Here is an 18,096-nt window from a genome sequence, read left to right on the forward strand (position 1 = left end):
AAAAGCTCAGCAGCTGCAGGCCTGTTCCAGCACAGACCCAGCACGCCCATCTTCAGGATGAACCCATCCTGCTGGAAAGAGACAGGCTGGGGGATGAAGGCATTGAGAGCAGCCCTGAGGGGAGGGACCTGTGGGTGCCTGGTGGGTGAGATGTGGATATGGCCCATCCACATGTGCCAGCACCCAGAACCCCCTGTGTGCTGGGCTGATCCCCCAGCGTGGGCAGCAGGGCAGGGGGGGATTCTGCCCCTGTGCCCCACTCAGGTGACACAATTTGGTAATAAAAACCCCTAAAATCAATGAGCCAATATAACATCTAAGAGTAAAAATGGTACTCCCAGGTAAGGAAAACAGTGGAGAAGATGAAATCACCAACCAGGGTTTTTTTCTTGCCTTATCACCATGACCTAACAGCACCTGGTTGACAGGACAGCCCTACACAAAGAACCAGCCAACATTTTCTTGAGGACGCCCATGAGAACAGAAGCCCTAGCTCTGCTGTGAGACACAGCTGATCACCTCCTTTTCTGTGTTGACCTTTGGGAGCAGTGGTGGTGTACATGACCCCTTGAGCTCCCCATCCAAGCTGACCTCTAATAAAGGCCTTAAAAAGGAGCTGGTCTCCTGGCCCATTTATTTCAGGAAGGTGACCACCTACCCCACAACTCATCACCTGCTCACCAGGAGTGCGTGCAGAAGGATCTAAGCCTGCAGCAATCCACAGCTGAAAGCAATTTTCAGCCAAAGAGAAAAATTTGCTATTGATTTACTGTAATTAACTTGTCCTGTTGTTTTTACACCCACCTGAGAGGGACCAATCTGCTTTTTATTCATGCCTCAACACATGTTATATTCTTATGGGGGTGGCAGACGTGCTGGCAGCCCCATCCCCGGGAAGGCAGGCAGGCAGGCAGTCAGTCAGGGCAAGGAAAGCCGCCACGATCGGGCTGTGAGCGGCCTTCCCACTGGCCCGTGGGGCAAATGCCCGGATGCCCGCGAAGAAGGCTCCCAAATCGGGCTGTGGGGAGAGCATTAGCACATGGAAGCAGCGAGCAGCGGCACAGTGGGAGCCATTTTCTCTGGGTACCTTGGAGGGAGCCGGGGCTCGCCTGTACGGTCCGCTCGCCCCTCTTCCTCTCGCCTTTTCCTCCCTGTGGTCCTGTCCTGCTTCGCCGTTCCTGCGAGGCAGCTCGCCACCGCGACCATCTCATGTTCCGCTGTTCTCCCCGACAGAGCGGGCGCTGCCTGCACTCGGCTGCCGTTACCGTGTGCCCCGCGGCACCCAGCCCGCAGCCGCCGCGCCCCAGCGTGACAACACGCGGCAGCCAGTTCTCCCCGAAGGAAGGAACACGCAGCCTACTTCTGTTTGGAAATCGCGCCCAGCCCGCCTCGGGAGCTACACAGACGCGCTGCGGTTCGCAGCACACACGGTCCGTCACAGACAGCCGGGGTTCTTGTGGTACCGCTGTCCCTCTCTTCTGTTTCGTTCTCCGTTCTTCTTCGTTTTCCCTCTCTGCTCTTTTTTTCCCTATTCCCCTTTAGTAAGAGCACTTACCCTTTTTTATCAATAAACGGTTCTCGGATATAATATTGTCGCGTTTGCGCGTTATTTTCATCCAAGAAATCTATTTTAAAAATAAAATCTTTCCCGACTCCCCCTTTCATAGCAGAACAGGACATCACCTCAATAGCCACTGTCATTACCCCCCACTGTCAGGAGCTTCACCCTGAACTCTGTCATATGAACTCTTGTCCTCATTGCTCTTCTCGGAACCGTTTCTATTCTAGTAATCCGGGTTTGCGATTTTATACTGTCATGTCAACCATTATCTGGCCTTTCTATGAACATCGAACAGCCCTTAATGTAGCTCCAAACTCTGTTCATTAGAGTGGGTCATGATATTTTGCACACTGGGGATATCAGATATCGGCTCCACAGCCCCTGGGCATTTCCCTGGAACTTTGCTGAAAACTGCTGGAGTTGTTTTAAGGCTAACGAGCAAATGCTATGTGTTCTGGGGGATTTGTCACTGATCATTCAGCAGCATAGCCGTCCTGAGATTCCTCCAGTGAACAATTTGAAGGAAATGCTCCGTTCGGCAGCTGGGTACCGCAGAATAACCTGACTGAAAAGGGCAGCCCTTTCACCGAGAGCACGGAGCTGCTGTGGTGATGCTTGGCGGGACGGGGCGGACGCGCGGCCACGAGAGGGGGCTCGGGGAAGGCGCAAGGAAGCCAAGCCAAACGTCCCATGCCAAACCCTGCAGCAGGTCCAGCTGGAAGGGAGCAGCCGGGAGAGCTGTGCCGGGGCGCCTGGGCTCGGAATTAATCAGGGGAAGCCGGACATTGAAATACTAATTGTATGCGATTACGCATGTTTGACCCCCGCTATTTTCCTCCGGGAGTCTTTAAATACATCTTGAAATTCCCAGAAAATAAAAAATTCCTGTAATATGTCTTCTCTAATGTCTTTAACCTCGTACAAGTCCTGTATTAGTATGGCAGAAGAGTTGCAGGAAGTTCTGAGAAACCTTCTTGCCTTCTGAGCTTTTCAAGGATGAATGTGGTTTCGTAAAGGTTTCAAAACTCCGTACTTTTTTCTTTTTTTAAAATGTTCCTTGTGCCAGAGTTAAAGAATTTTTACAGACCTACTGATGATTATTGCATAGTTCTTGCTTGCAAATCTACAGGTTCCGGCATCTCCTCACTAAAATCAGCCAATTCTCTGACTGGCAGCTGCTGGACCGAGCCGCTCTGGGAGCTCCGCACCCCTCTGTCAGTCCCGAAGGCTGCGGGACATTTGTCCCGAGACTCCAGAGAAGGGAAAGGATCTGGGGAAGGGTCTGGAAAACCGGGAGCACTGAAGGAGCACAGGTGGCTCAGCCTGGAGAAAAGGAGGCTCAGGGGGGACCTGGCTCTGTACAACTGTCTGCTCCCAGGGAACAAGGGACAGGACAGGAGTAAACAGCATCAAGCTGTGCCAGAGGATGGTTTCGGTTGGATATTAGTAAGAATTTCTTCCTGGAAAGGGCAGTCAGGCATTGGAAGGGGCTGGCCAGGGCAGTGGTGGAGTCCCCATCCCTTGGCACGACGACCAAGTGGCGACTGGACTGGCACTTAGGGCTCTGGGCTGGGTGACCAGGTGGCGATCCGGCACCGGTGGGACCAAATGATCCCACACGGGCTTTCCATCCTCAGGGATTCCGGGATTCTGTGACTCCGGGGAGGGTGGGACCCGGGGAAGCCACACCAATGGTGTCCGATCCCGCCCACGCGCGGGGGCCGCCGGGAGCTGTAGTTCCGGTCGCGCCCAGGTGCGGCTCCGCGCGGGGGCCGCCGGGAGCCGCGGCCGCCCCGGGGCAGGTGCGGCGCCGCCCCTGCCCGAACTACATGTCCCGGGGTGCCGCGGGGCGCGCGCGGCGCGGGCGCGGCGGCGGCGGGGGCGTAGCGAAGATGGCGGCGGGGGCGCTGCGCCCCGCTCCGGGCTGAGCGCGGCGCGGCCCCGCGCGGCCCTCAGAGCGGCGGCGGCGGCGGCGGCGGCGATGTCCGAGCCGGAGCACCTGGGCGGGAAGCGGGCCGAGTCGGCGCGGCTGCGGCGGGCCGAGCAGCTGCGGCGCTGGAAGGGCTCCCTGACCGAGCAGGAGCCGGTGGCGGCGGGGGGCGGCCGCGGCCGGCACCGCGGCGCAGGAGGGTCCCGCGTCCGCTTCGAGGAGGGCGCCGTGTTCCTGGCCGCTTGCTCCAGCGGCGACACCGAGGAGGTGAAGAGACTGCTGGGCCGCGGCGCCCGCATCAACACCACCAATGTGGACGGGCTGACAGCTCTGCACCAGGTACCGTGGCCCGGGGGGCGACCCGGCTGTGTGTGCCCTCGGTCAGCACCGGCACGATGGGCACAGCGGTACCTGCAGCCCCGGCCGCCTGCTGGTAAACAAAGGGTTCAGTACGCTTTGATCTGAGCCCCGTCCGGCGCGTTCAGCTTGTGTCAGAGCACAGATCGAGGTGCTTCCAGTCGGGCAGTGGGATGTACCAACTTCTCACAGGGTTATTAAGTAGGTTAATTAGCAAAATAAAGCGGGGGCTGGCAGGGCTGCGGACCTGACCAGGCGGCCAATTTATTAATTTTTTGAAAACTTAGGATGTGATTGGGGTCTCCTGAAGTGCCGGGAAAATTTCCTGGGAAGAGTGCGAATTTTGCAAGGTCTGGAGTATCTGGCCAGTTCCTGCGTTGTGTTTTATCAGAGTTGCCTTGAAACTCCCCAAACTGCTCCTTGGCAGAGAGCAGAGAGTGGCCGCACGGCCGATAAGCAATGTAGATTCTATTAATACTCATCCAAACGTTAAGATGGTACAAAGTGGTCGCAGGAATTGGCTGTAGAGCGGTAAAGCCTTGACTGTCAAGAAACATGTGCTGCCTTCCATCCATAGCTTTTGCTGCTCTTGGGAACGTGCAAAATTGTCTCCCCAGAATACTGGGAAACCTGTTGCTATCCAAGACTGAGAATTTAGCAGGGCGTGTGAAATCAGTGTCCCAGATTGGTGCATCTGGTCAGTGAAATGAATCTGATTTGGATCCAGGCCAGCTTCATGAAGAAAATTTTCTTAGCTCAAGATAGTGTAGATTAAGCATGTAGTGTAACAACAGGAGTGGGGAAAAAAAGCACAGTTGAGGAATAACATCTGGAACTAATGTGTTTGTAAAGAATAGCGTGTTAACAGCACAAATAGCAGGATAGTTCTTGAGTTAATCAGGATTTCTTCTTTGCTGGGTGGATGTTACGGAAGCATTTGGGATACGTACAAGATAGTTCAGGAGCTTGCTGGCTCCCAGTTGTCAGGGAACAAGGGGCAAGGAGATTTATTCATTTTGGTTTGGACTTCCAAAAATAAGTTTGAAGCAAAGAGCATGTAAGCTTACAGACTGTCAGGTTGAATAAGACTTCAGCTGGCAAAGCAGTGACCTTTGTAATGGATGGGCCTTTTTCTTGGTTATTTTTGGAGATTGGTATAGCAACAGCAAATAAATTGCCCTGCATTAATAATCTCCAGTACAGCACATGTACGTTTATTATCAGTTAAATAAGTAGTCCTGTAGATACTGGTAAGAGCCAGCCACTGAAAAACTGGTTATTGAAAGCGTTTTGACAGCCAAGAAGGCTGATACATGGCAGAGTTGGGATGACTTCATGAGGGGTTTCCAGCCAGGATCGATTGTGATCTGCTCAGAAGGGACTGGGTCTCTTGCTGCTGTGGGTAATGTGAGGGGTCTGGGGAAGTGCACTGGACTCTGAAGGCAGGCAATGAGTTCAGCAAGGTCACATTCCTGGAGACCATGGCAAACCATGTACTGACAGGCAGGCTGCAAATTGAATTCTGTGTACTTAAAGAATACAGAATTGTATCATATGTGCCTTAGGAGCACAGTATCAGGTGACACTGACCAGTAACACCTAGGGCTTGATACTTGGAAGAGCTTGGATGAGTGAGTGGTGGAGCAGATGCTGGCAGTACCAGCCAGCTGCCTACGTGAAGTGTTTCTTCACAAACTTGACAGAAAGGGAGGATGACCTTACTGTGATTGGAATAAAAACTTTGTTCCAGTGTCCCATGGATGTAATAACAGTTTTGCTGAAGAGTGACAAGATGTTCTTGCACACTCAAATGGAACAAACACTGTTTTGTTAAAGGTTGTGCTGTGCATGTGTATCCTGAGTCTGCAATTCTCTGTCAGATGAAAATGTTTATTAGCATGGTCAGGGAGGTTGTTATGAGTTTCTTTCTCTGAACCTGTCCAAAATAGATTTGTTTTCATGTTGCTTGGAGAATAGTGCTTCCTATGGTAAAGCGTCAGCCAAGGCTGGTTACGTTGGGGATCCCCGGAGCACTGGTTGACAACTGGAATGATGTAGTACATGTAAGGATACTTAAATAACTTCTCTTAGTATTAGAACCATAATGTTATATTACAGGGTAGATGGTAGTGACAGTCTGCTCTTGTTTAATACCTGTGCAACCTAATGGCCACTTATGTGAAAGGAAGTCCTACACATTGGAAAAAAATGGTTTTGTTGACAGAAAGATCAGGTAAAATATTTTTCTTTGGTTAAAGAATTTAATATATGAGACTTGCTCTGGATGAGCAATCAGGTCTTTTTAGGTAATGGAAGGGTTAACCAAGTCAATTGACTTAATTTGTCAGAGTCGGCAGCTGCTCCGGCAAAACCTAAGACCAATCTTACAAATCGGGTTAGTTTGTGTGAAGCGCAGGGTGGCCCCAAATATTGTGTGTGTTCACAAAGGTAAAATTACACTTGCTCTGGTATCTGGGCCGCTGTGGCTAAGACCCATTGTGTACTTGCTGTGTGAGAAGCTGGCTTGGCTATTTATAGCCACAAAGCTCTATTTTGAAAATAACCTTTTAAATGACAAGTGATGTTTCTGAGCCTGCAGTCTGTGTCAGTGCCCTCTTTGGAGGCATCAGGTGCCACACAGACCTGCACCACAGCCTGTGTCTGCAGGGTGGCTTCAGCTGTACTTTGACTACCTCGGTGCCTGCAGAGTGTTGCTGGATGAACATCAGTCCTGTATTTTCAATGATCAGCTTAGATTATATTAACTGAATTATTTTTGACAATGGTTTCGTGTCTAATGCAGAATGGAAAGAGAGATGTTAGTTAAATGTGAACATTTAGAAATAATCAAGAAAACTGCTACGAGTTGGTAAAATGAACTACTGGTGGTAGTTGAACTTCTCTCATGTTTGCTGGTGGTGGGAAATGGGTATGAACTGCTCCTCTATCTCCTGGGTGACGGATAAAACCAAAGAGTAAACTTGTATGAAAATTGAGTCTTAAGGGACAAACATTCTGCTGCTTCTAGTTGGGAAAGCATCTCCCAACTTAATAATAGCGATGCTTGTTTGTCTTCAAGGACTGGTTCACAAAGGGTGACAGCAAAGATTGTTTATCCTCTGTCTGCCTTTTGATGATTTACTCTCTGTTTCCCTTTGGCCTGTTCCAAGGAGAAGTGAGTTGCTGATGAAATAACTCCTGTGTCATCTGCAGTACTCTGCAGTACCTTGGCACTTGCTGTTGACTTAGTTTTCAGGTGCTGGGTGGCTGTACTAATTCAGGAGCTGCTTCCTGAATAGGCAGGTACTTTCTGCAGTGACTCTGGGTTAAGTGCAGTCTGTTTGTTGTTCTCAGTTTGTTATTCCTCCTTCTGAGCCAGAGCTGTAAAACTGCAGGCATGTCTGGGTTCTCAGAGCTTTGTATGGTGGTATCTGTGTCAAAAGGTTTGGGCAATTTTCAGTTGCTGCTCAGCAAGTTTGCCATTTCCTCAGACAGGCTGTGTGCAGCCATAACAAAGCAGGAAGAAGCAGAATTTTTGGACAGTCCAGAAAACAGAGGTTATAGATAGCACTCTGCCCCATAGCAACATTCTGGAGACTGTTGAAAGAGTTCTTGAGGTGCTAACACTGGAACACAGTCGGGGGACTGAGGAGAGGGAGGAAAGGATTCCCCCACCACATCCATGTTCAGCTGTAAACCATGTCCCTAGATGCCACAACTGTACACTTTCTGTATCGTAGGGATAGTGACCCACCCTGTCACTGGGCAACCTGTGCCAGGGCCTGACCACCCTTTTGGCAAGAAATTTTCCCTAGTATTCAATCTAAACCTCCCCTGGCACAGCTTAAGGCTGTTTTCTCTCATCTTGTCCCCTGTTCCCTGGGAGCAGAGCCCGACCCACCCGGCTGTCCCCTCCTGTCAGGGAGTTGTGCAGAGCCAGAAGGTTCCCCCTGAGCCTCCTTTTTTCCAGGCTGAGACCCCCCAGCTCTCTCAGCTGCTCCTGCTGCTCCACCCCATTGGCCAGCTCCGTTCCCTTACCTGGACACAAAATTTCTTGATCACTGAAAGGTAACGGCCAGTCTGTGCCTTGAAAGGTGAGGAGATAACACAACTCTGTTGCATGACAACTCTGGAATGAATGTTCAGGTGCTTCATCTTTGGGGCATCACAGCTGTGGTTTAAGGTAGTTCAACTTCTGATCTTTAAGTTGGTGATGATAGCATCATAAATCACATTGCATTTTTAAAGATTGGGTAGCTGCATTGCCTAAAAATACATTTATTCCTGGAATAGAAGGCTATCTAGGGAGAGTCATACCTTTCCCACTGCGCTGTGCAGAGTTCCTTTCTGAAGGTGTTCTTCTGCCAGGAAAAATAAAGTTACAAGCTTCTTGTGCTGCATGTAACATTGCTTGTCAAAGTGAAATATGGCACTGTCAAAAATAGGGTTTATCGCTAGGGTGAGTGAAATGGGGTTTTTGGGTTTCAGTTATAAATGGGAATTCAGTAGCATATACCATCCCACAGAGCTCTGAATAAAGTGAGAGAGCTGGGAAGATGACTACAATACACTAGGAATTTATGAGACAAAACAGTTAAAATCTGAAGTACTGTTTTATCAACCTCATGCTTTTCTTTTCTTTTCTTCCTTTTGACTTAGTCCCTGTTTTGCCTTGATGTTTTCATCAAGGGTTCAGTTGTCTTTCCCTTGCATCTTTATTTCCAAGCAATTTCCAGTGAGCAGAATTAACTGTAGACTACACAAACTAACCTTGAGCTAGAGCCTAGGAGAGCTGCTACTCCTGGCAGCAGAGCAGGAGGAAACCTTCCCCTGGTTTGGGGTACTTTCAGCTGGTTGGTTTGGCTTCTGGAAACTGAAGACAACCACATCATTTAGTCAATACTAGGTGCCAGGGAGGAAACTGCATTTTAGTAAGTAGATGGATATTTGGGAGGGGAAATGTGCATCTTCATCGCTTCCTTCCGCAGTCTTTGTTTACCCTACCCAGTGATTCCATGTGTCAGGCTCCACTGCTCCCCATAAACACTGAGCAAGGGAGCTGGTGGGATTTTCAGCAGCAACTTCCTTCATGGCAGCAGCCAGAAGTGCTGACCCTGGTCCCTTAGTGCTGCCCATGGAAAGGTTCTCGTCTCCACTAGAGCTGCTAGGCAGTCTGGAGTTCTGGCCTCACGTGGAAAGCTCATTTGGAAAGCAAAGGTATTTTAGGGAAAGCTTGTTGTGCCTAATGTATGCTGAAAGCTTTCTGACTTGTGCAGATGGAATTCTCGAGCTTGCATGAGAGGTGGAGGCAAGTTTTCCATGCTGCATACTTGTCTGAATCAACATGGTTTGATAAGATTGAAAGCCAGGTCAGCAAAAATGCAGGAATGAGCAATGAATGCAGTGCCTGAACAGTCCCTGCTCCAGCAGCACAGTCCTGCAGCTCTTGCTGGCATGGGTGGAAACATTCAATGTTTGTGCTCAAACATTCAGTACATTTATGTGCAGAACTCTCAGCTGTAACCTAGATTAAACTCCCATCATCCTGGCATTATTTTTTGCAATTTATAATGCCTTTTGCTTATTTTAACGGGGAGCGTTGGAGTTGGGATCTGTTTCTATTTCAAACAGTTTTAGAGATTTAGAATTCAGACTAGGTACTGTGGGGCTTGTGAGACATCACAAGTGATGTGTTTTGTAATACACTGAGATAATAACTGACTAATATTAAAATATAGGACTTCTGAGTTGGTATGCTGGCTCCCAATTGAGGATTATTATATACCATAAGTCAAAAAGGCATGTCAGATTGCATATTAGAGCAATCAGTTTTAAGAAGGCTGGGAGAGGGGAATATTACGTAAGTGGTTGTATAAATTGATATTTTATTCTTTCTAACTTTTGAATATAAATGAGGGCAGGTAGAGCATTAAATATTCTGAAACATGTTTTTTAAAAATTGTGATTATGCAGAGGGCTGGGGTAAAAAACTGAAAGAGAAACCCAGAGCCTTTCAGGGGAATGGCAGCCCCTGCTATGCAGTGCCAGGATCCCCAGCCGAGTGAACCCAGTGCTGATGGTATGGCCCCAGCACGGTGAGGGTGCCCAGGATAAATCCTGGGATCTGAGTCTGCAGTTTATTTTCAGCTGTCCTTCTAAAGGGAGGTGCCACAGCTGTCCCTGCAATCTCCTTTCTTGGGCTGCAGCAAACTGATCTGCATGGGGAGGAAAGGTGCAGCCTGCCGGAGGAGCTGGGCCATGGGCCTCAGCCGGAAAACTTCACTTGCTGAAAATTTTGAAACCAGGTTAGACAGGGCTTTGAGCAGCCTGGTCTAGTGGAAGCTGTTCCTGGCCATGACAGAGCATTCAGTGAGACGAACTTTAAGGTTCCTTCCATCCCAAATCAGTTTGTGGTTCTATGAAGGAGCAGTTTGGTGGGGATTTAGGTGCCTGTTTTCATGGGACTCACTTCAGCATGAGTGGACTTAAGAACAAGCTCATGGTGACTATAGTCTGTCCAGGCCTGTGCACAGATGATTCAAGCTGCTGTGAACTTGAAATGAAAGCAGTGGGACCCAGAGTATGGCTGTGAGATGAAGCTCCTACCTGCACATCTTCAGGGAGCCAAATTTTATTTCCTCCCTCCACTCCTGAGATGTCCCATCTCTTACTGTGGTAAAATACGACCTTTCTTAAATACTTAATTCTTAAAATGTTTTTTCAGAGGAAATTTGCTTTTCTGCATTTCCAGGCTAATGAGCACAATACCACATATTGCTAACAGCCGGATCCCAGGAGTCAGGCTTCTCTTTTCACATCAAGCTGTTGACAATCAAGGGCATGAAAATTCCTGATTTAGACACCTATGTAATTTCTCATGTCACTTTTCATTCTTAATAATTATAACGTGCAGTGCTTACAAGTGATTGGTATTTTAGAAAATACAACCATGTGTTCTCGTTAAATATTTTCCTGTTAAACAAATTTTCGAAAAATTGGTCTCCTTCCAGCTTTAAACTCTAAGCTTAAATATAGGCTTCGCTGATCTGAAAACAACCAAAATAACTGAAAATTCACTCTTTAAATGGTATGATTTATTTTTCTTCAATGCTGAGTTGTTTGGGATTTTTGTAGTTGTTTCCTGTGGCTGGACAAAATAGAACACTTTTTACTTCTGGGAGTCTCACTGCAAATGTTTCTATAATACAATAAGCTGACCTTGCAGAGGGACACAAGCAGCTTCAGCATTGCTTTTCCAGCATTCAGCCTTGCTCATAAATCTTTGTGAGATGTACAGAATGCAGAGTGACCACCTGCCATTAGCTTTTTATGTGTCACTGCCTTTTCAGGGTAAAACTAAACCTGGGCCCAGTCTGATCCCCTGAGCCAGAGCATTGATTTGCCACAGTGATTGCTCACCATCCATTTCTGGAATCTCTCTGAAGCCACCTCCTATTTATAATTTGTCATTCTCTGCTGTATCAGTTAATGCGATTTTGTATCAAAGCCTGATGTTTTTTTACATCTGAAATGGTGGGATAGCATCAAGTCCTAGTCCAGGCTTGTCTAAACACACATGCTGGCTCAGTGAAGGGACTCTAGCAGTGGTTATGGGAAGTGAGATGGGTGACTGTGTGTGGACTCTGCCCAAACCCAGCTTATGTCTGTTTAGTTTGGACCTGTAAATAGAGTAGTATCACCCAGAGCCGTGTAAACCAGCATGAAGCTGGTAGGGCCTGCACAGGGAGCTGCCCCCAGTTCCACATGGGCTTTGTGCTTGAATTGAAGCACCCAGAAGTGCTGCTGGTTTCATTCTGAAGTCAAAGTATGAAGCATCTTCATCTTTCAGGATTTCAATTCATATGGATTGTCAGCCTTACCCAAAACAACTATTAATTATGAATTATCTTGAGTGACAATTATAAAAAGTGGTAACTTTATAAAAAAAGCAGCTTTTTACACAGGCGGATAGCAATAGGACAAGGGGAAACAGTTTTAAGATAAAAGTGAAGAGGTTTAGATTGGATATTGGTAAAAAATTCTCTCCTGTGAGGGTGGGGAGGCCCTGGCACAGATTGCCCAGAGCAGCTGTGGATGCCCCATCCCTGAAAGTGTCCATGGCCAGGTTGGATGGGGCTTGGAGCAACCTGGGCTAGTGGAAGGTGTCCCTGCCCATGGCAGGGGATGGAACTGAATGAGTTCTGACCCAACTGGCTGTGAGTGCTGTGGCTTGCTTTAATTGTTTTAGTATACCCAAATGTATATGTGTATGTATATGTGTATATTTATGTCATTGCTCTGAGTTATACCATTAGCCTGTGCCAACAGACATAATCAGAATATTTACCTTAAATACTGTTGTACTGGAGGATGAAATGTTCTAAATTTTTATCTAACAAGCCATTTTTTATACCCCATTTGCTCTGTGGTTTCTGTAAGTGAGATGACATGCTCAGTGTAGACAGCTTTGGTGTTTTTGTGGATAACAGCTAAATCTGAGCAACTGGTCACATTAGCAGAACCAACACAAGTCCAGGAAGAGGTCCACATCCTGAGCCTGGGTTGGAGTCTGACTGCACCTATGACACACTTCACACTTGCCAACTGTCTGATGTAATTTTTTTTCAAGTGCTGTGAACATGCCAGTAGTAGTTTGTGCTGGTGAACCCTAGGCCCTTACTTGAGCATTTTAATGAATATCACAAGTGATGTTGGTATGACTGACACATTGTATTAATGTAATCATTGGCGTAACCAAAAAATATTCCACTAGCCAAGATGCTTTCAAAGCAACTTGATGGCAGTGCAGTTCTACATTCTAGCCTATTACCAGTTCATCTTCCAATTTTTGTGCAAGATACGGGTTTTAAAAGTCTGCAGCAAATATTTCAAGCCGAATTAAGAATTCTGGGCTGCAATAGCTCTATAGAACAGAGGTAGAAAGATCTGCTGACTTTCTTCCAAGGGAGACAGTGTCTGGGTTAAACCTTCAAAGCTGGTTCCATCACTTGATGCTGGCTTTCAGTTTTTCCCTGGCTTCATGCTTCTTCCCAGTGTTCTCAGGAAGCTGACTGATCTTCATGCTTCAGCCAGCTCGACTTAGTGTGGGCTGATGTTCTCATCATATCCTTTTAGGGGAATCTGTGTACCCTGCAAGGCTTTGAAAGGTAGAAGTTGTGTTCAGAGGGCCTGTTTCAAAGGCTTTTGAGAGGCAGAAAGTCACTGTTGCAGAGCCTGTTCCAGACAGGATGGTTCATAGAAGCAGTTTATTGTGGCTGGCTGGTCTCTGTGCCCTTGCTCTCCCTGAGAGCTTGGCAGATGTTTGCTGCAGAGCAGCTTTACAGGCAGCTGCCCCAGTCTGTGCTGGTGCAAGGGCTTATTCTGTCCCGGGGCAGGACACTGTGTGCCTCAGCTGTCCTTCACAAACCTGCCATCAGGCCCTTTGTCCAGTCTGTGTCCTCTGAGAAGGATTTCCTGCCCCAGCCATGCCAGCAGCTTGATACCATCTGTAGACTTGGTGAGAGTGCTCTCTGTCCTATAATTGGTGTTAATCAAGTTTGTTAATGAAGACATGGATTTATATTGACTCCGTATCAGCCCTGAGGGATGCTGCTGGTAATCAGCTGCTGGCTGGACTTTGTATAGCTGATCATCTTTCGAGCCTAATATTCTCACCAGCATCAGTCATCTGTTCCTGCTGTCCAGCTCCTGCCTGATGAAAGCACTGGCAGAGACACACAAGTGTACCACACTTGCTCTCCCACCCTCCACACAGGCAGCTTGGAGGGCAGTCAAGTTAGGCAAGATTTGCCCCTGGTAAATCCGCACTGGCTATTCCACCTCCTGCTGGAAATGACTGTCAGGAAGATTTATTACACAGCCTTTCCAGGAGCTACTGTGAAACTGAGAGGTCTGATGTTTCCTGGATCCTTCTAACATGGTGGAGTGGTGTTTGCATGTCATCAGGCCTCCCTTTGTCACCATGACCTTTGAAAGTTGACAGTGATTTGCAGTGACATCAGCCAGCTCTCTCTTAATGTCTGCATCCCACCTGATCTCAAAAGTGGTCCATAGTCATTCCTTCCCCACATTCCCTGGGTCAAGGCTCTGGTGCTGCACAGTGGAGCTAACAGGCCAAGTCTGTGCTTTTCTGTACTTAGTCTGTTCCCTCAAGCACGTGTCCATCTTGTTGGACCAGGGCTGTTGTCTGGAGCACTGCTGGAGTTGTGAGCCTGCAGGAAGCTTCAGCCATACTTGCCTCTGACTCTGTAATGACTGTCAGACATTCCTAGAATCACAGAAGTATGGAATGCTTTGGATTGGAGGGGCCCTTAAATTAAGATCATCTTTTTCCAGCCGTGGCAGGGACATTTTCCACTAAACCAGGGTGTTCAAAGCCTTGTCCAGCCTAGCCTTGGATACTTCCAGGGTTGGGATATTCCTGTGAACACAAACTAACTATTCGTAAGACATTTTCCTGATTTCCTTATCTCTCTCATTTTCTCCTCTACCAGCCCTGCCCCCTCCCCCCTCAAAACAAAAAAAAACAAAAAAAAAAAACCAACCCAAAAAAACAACAAACAAAAGTAAGTTTGATGGTGAAGTCTTTGCTGGGAGGGAAATAGGAGATGTTCTTTCCACTTGTCTCCTAGTTCTTCAGCATTCAGTCCTGCAGGAACACAGCCAGTGAGCAGCTGCTGTTGTGTCATACCTGTGGTGCCTTCCCTACTTTTTGGTGCAAACTTGCACAGCGACTTCACCATCAATTCCCAATGGCTTATCTGCCAGCAGAGGTTCAGTTCTAAGGCATGTCATGACCTCTTTTCTTCAGGAGCAGACATGCAAGTGCTGCCAGGTCATGTCTCCCAAGAGAGATGATGACTCTGCATTTCTGCTTTCTACTCCCACTTTGGTAAATGTTTCTTCCCCATCCTGCAGCACAGACATCAGTGGCTCCTAAGGTTGGATGTATTCTCTTATCAAACTTGGCTGTCTTAATTTTATTAATGGGCTTGGTAATTCCTTCCAGTTGCTGAGGAATGCTTCTCACTGCTACAGTGTGCTGACACTGTAGGAAATGCTATAAAGCTGAACAGACATTTCTTCTGAGCCCACTTTAGTGGAGCCCTTTCCACTTTCAGTCCAGCTACCAATTTAATCACTCGTGCACTTCAGATATTAACTGTTGCTCAGTGCCATCTGAATATGGGAAGGGGGTGCAGGAGGCACCAGGTGGGGGCTGGGCTCCGGGGAGGATGTTGCCTGTGAGCAATGGCTGCTCAAGACTGATAGCCATAAGTCAGCAGGCTCAACTTGGTCTTTGCAAAAAGAATGTCTTAGTCCCACTTGCTTAACCTCAGCACTCCACGGGATTGTCACAAGTCAGTCCCAACTGTCACAAGTGTGCCCAGCTGATGCATGTGCCACCCTGGGGAGCTGGGTTTGGGTAGCTTTGCGTGCCAAAGCTTGGTGCAGGCAAAGCCCTGTGTCTGCCAGCAGCTGAGGAAACTGGGCTGGTGGGTAGGAGTCAGTGGCTGCTGTGGTTTGGAGATCAGCAAACAGGGCAGTGAGGGGAGAGCAGGGCTTGGCAGCTGCAGTCCCTCTCTTGAACCAAGTTGAATAGCCTCTGGCTAGGAGGGGAAGGAACCAGTGAGGATAACAGCCTTGTTTGATAACTTGTGGCTCTGTGCTCGTTTGGATTATCCTGGGTGGGACTGTTTGTTTGCTGGTCCTGGGCAGTGCCACCATATGTTCGCTGCTCTTCATCCCTAGGTGCTGCTCCAGGGTTGCCCAGATACTTTCTGGACCAAAGTGCTGCTCTGAGGGTTCAAACTGCCCTGGAGCTGTTGAGCTTGCTGCCAGGCTCTCTGTCACTTGCCTACCAGCTGCCATTTGTTTCCCAGACCCTCTCTCACTTAATCTAATTAATTCAGTGGAAAGCTGAAAGGCAATAGAGTTCCCCCCAGGTCTTCAGGGGTCCACTTTTCATCCAGGTGCCCTGGGGGCCAAGAAGGCTAGTGGTGTCCTAGGGTTCATTGGGAAGAGCATTCCAGCAGGTCAGGGAGGGATCCTGCCCCTCTGCCCAGCCCTGGTGAGGCACATCTGGAATGCTGTGTCCAGGTCTGGACTCCTCAGGACACGAGGGACCTGGAGCTCCTGGAACGGGACCAGCAGAGGCTGCGGAGATGAGGAAGGGCCTGGAGCATCTCCCTGTCAAGGAAAGGCTGAGGTAGCTGAGGCTGTTCATCCCCCAGAGAAGACAGCTGGGATGGGTTCTCATTCCTGTCTGTCAGTGTCTGCAGGGCTCAGGCTCTGCTCCTGGGGACCCAGCACTGGCACAAGAGGAATGGGCAGGAGCTTATGCCCAGGAAGTTCCACCTGGACATGAGACAGAAGTTCCCTGGGCAGTGACTGAGACCTGAACAGGCTGCCCAGAGAGGATGTGGTATCCCTCCACTGGGGATATCTCAGACCCATCTAGACACAATCCTGGACCATGTGCTCTGTGATGATTCTGTCTGAGCGTGGAGGTGGCACCAGATGAGCCGCTAGGGTCCCTTCCAACCTGACCCGTCCTGTGATTCTGTGATCCCCAGTGCTGTGTGAGCTGCACATGAGATACTGCTGTAGACAGAGGTACTCCAGTATGGGTGTGTCAGCCCTCTGTGCAAAGGCTCCAGGCATGAACCTGCCAAATTTCAGGGTAGATCACCCAAACCTTCCCTGGGTTTTGCACCCCTTCCCTATTCCCACACACCTGGATCTGGAAAGTGGGGTGTATGGGGAGAGGTGGGTGCATGAGGATGAACATATTTGCTGCAGACAAATAGTATTGCAAACATCTACATGCTGGATCTATGAAACAAGATTTCCAGTTAAGAAAATTTAAAAGTGGTGGTCTAGTGGAATTTAAATGCCAATTATTTCAAAAAGGAAAGAATGATATGTCGTTCCTTGTGACATATAATTTTTCATATGTTGTGGCCTCTGTGCATTCTCTTTATCATAAATCGCTATAATAGGTACATGCTCTATTCAGGGAGCACAGAGTGTCCATTTTTGGGAGTTTTTTTGGAGTGCATTGGGAGAATCTGAGTCTTGCATACAGTTCAACAAAGTAGTTTCAAATGACAAATCTGTCCCACTTTTGGCATTGTGTACTGAATAGTTCTGTAGTGTTTCTCAGTGATACCAGGGCTGCATGCCATCAGTCTTTCGTGTACAAAGATCTAAGATAAAAAATTAAAATTCATCCTTCTGAGCTTTCCTAAGCTGTAGTATTGACAGAAGAGGTTCCAGAAGTGCTCAGACAAATGAAAATTGTCAGGTCTTCTGCATCAGCTAGAACTGCCACATGAAGTCACTGAGCTGTTATTCATTGGTATAATGTATCACTTAAAGCAGCTACCAGGGGATGTCAGTGGGAAGTGACAGTTTCTAAAAGGGACTCCAAGAAAAGCCTGGGAAATGATGAACCCAAAGCAGGCAACAAGCATGTGGAGAAATCTAGTGGAGATGGTATGTTTGGATTTCCAGAACAGTTTTGACAACATCCCTCTATGGAAGCTCTAAGAAACAAAGCTGTTGTAAAATAAAGTGATCTTGTTAATTACTGTATGAAAGAGAGAAAACTAAGGCTGGCAATAAAGGGTCAGTTTGCAGGAGGAAGGAGAGCTCTCCTGTGCATCTTCTCTGGAGTCTGTGCTGCTCTGCACCCCTTTACGTGAGACAGGAAAGGGAATATAGAGCGAGATCACAGTTTGCAAGGGCTCCTGCACAGTCAGGATAGTGAAGTGTGAGCTGGCCCTGAAAGGTGCCAATATTGGCCAATTCACTGATAAAATGGCTGGCAAAATTTGGTCTGTAAATGGGGATTAATGTTTATGAGGAAGCAGTGGCTTCCAATCCAGCTGTCACAGGCTGGAAAAGCTTGTATTGTGCCCAGGTGCAGATTAGTATGTGCAGTTCTCTTTCTACCATCTCAAAAAAATAATATAGTTAAGGGAAAGAGATGGGAAATAATAGCAAGGGGATCAAAGTCATGGATTGGTTTCTATACCAGGAAAGTGCAAAACTTCTGTGATTCCTTCTGACTGACAGAAAGCCACAAGCACAGATATGATAAAGTTTTCCGAAATTGTAAGTAAAATGGTATTAGGGATGTTTGTTTTTTTCTTACAAAGAAGAATTTGAGGACATAGGAGTTTTAAAACAAACACTTTTTCTCATCAGTGTAAAATTCAGCTGT

General features: G+C 47.9%; 1 protein-coding gene across 5 annotated transcripts in view; it reads left to right on the plus strand.

The window, feature by feature from the left end:
• The first annotated feature begins 3,527 nt into the window (after positions 1-3,527).
• PPP1R12B (protein phosphatase 1 regulatory subunit 12B) overlaps positions 3,528-18,096 on the plus strand; it is a 134,928-nt gene continuing 120,359 nt past the window's right edge. For all 5 annotated transcript variants that reach the window (XM_088180545.1, XM_014872858.2, XM_088180546.1 and 2 more), the window contains exon 1: positions 3,528-3,830. In XM_088180545.1, coding sequence (XP_088036671.1) covers positions 3,543-3,830 — 288 coding nt within the window. In that variant the 5' untranslated portion in view covers positions 3,528-3,542. The remainder of the gene's footprint in view (positions 3,831-18,096) is intronic.

This window comes from Sturnus vulgaris, chromosome 29 (assembly GCF_052056855.1).
Source record: "Sturnus vulgaris isolate bStuVul1 chromosome 29, bStuVul1.hap1, whole genome shotgun sequence".
In the NCBI taxonomy this organism is placed as follows: domain Eukaryota; kingdom Metazoa; phylum Chordata; class Aves; order Passeriformes; family Sturnidae; genus Sturnus; species Sturnus vulgaris.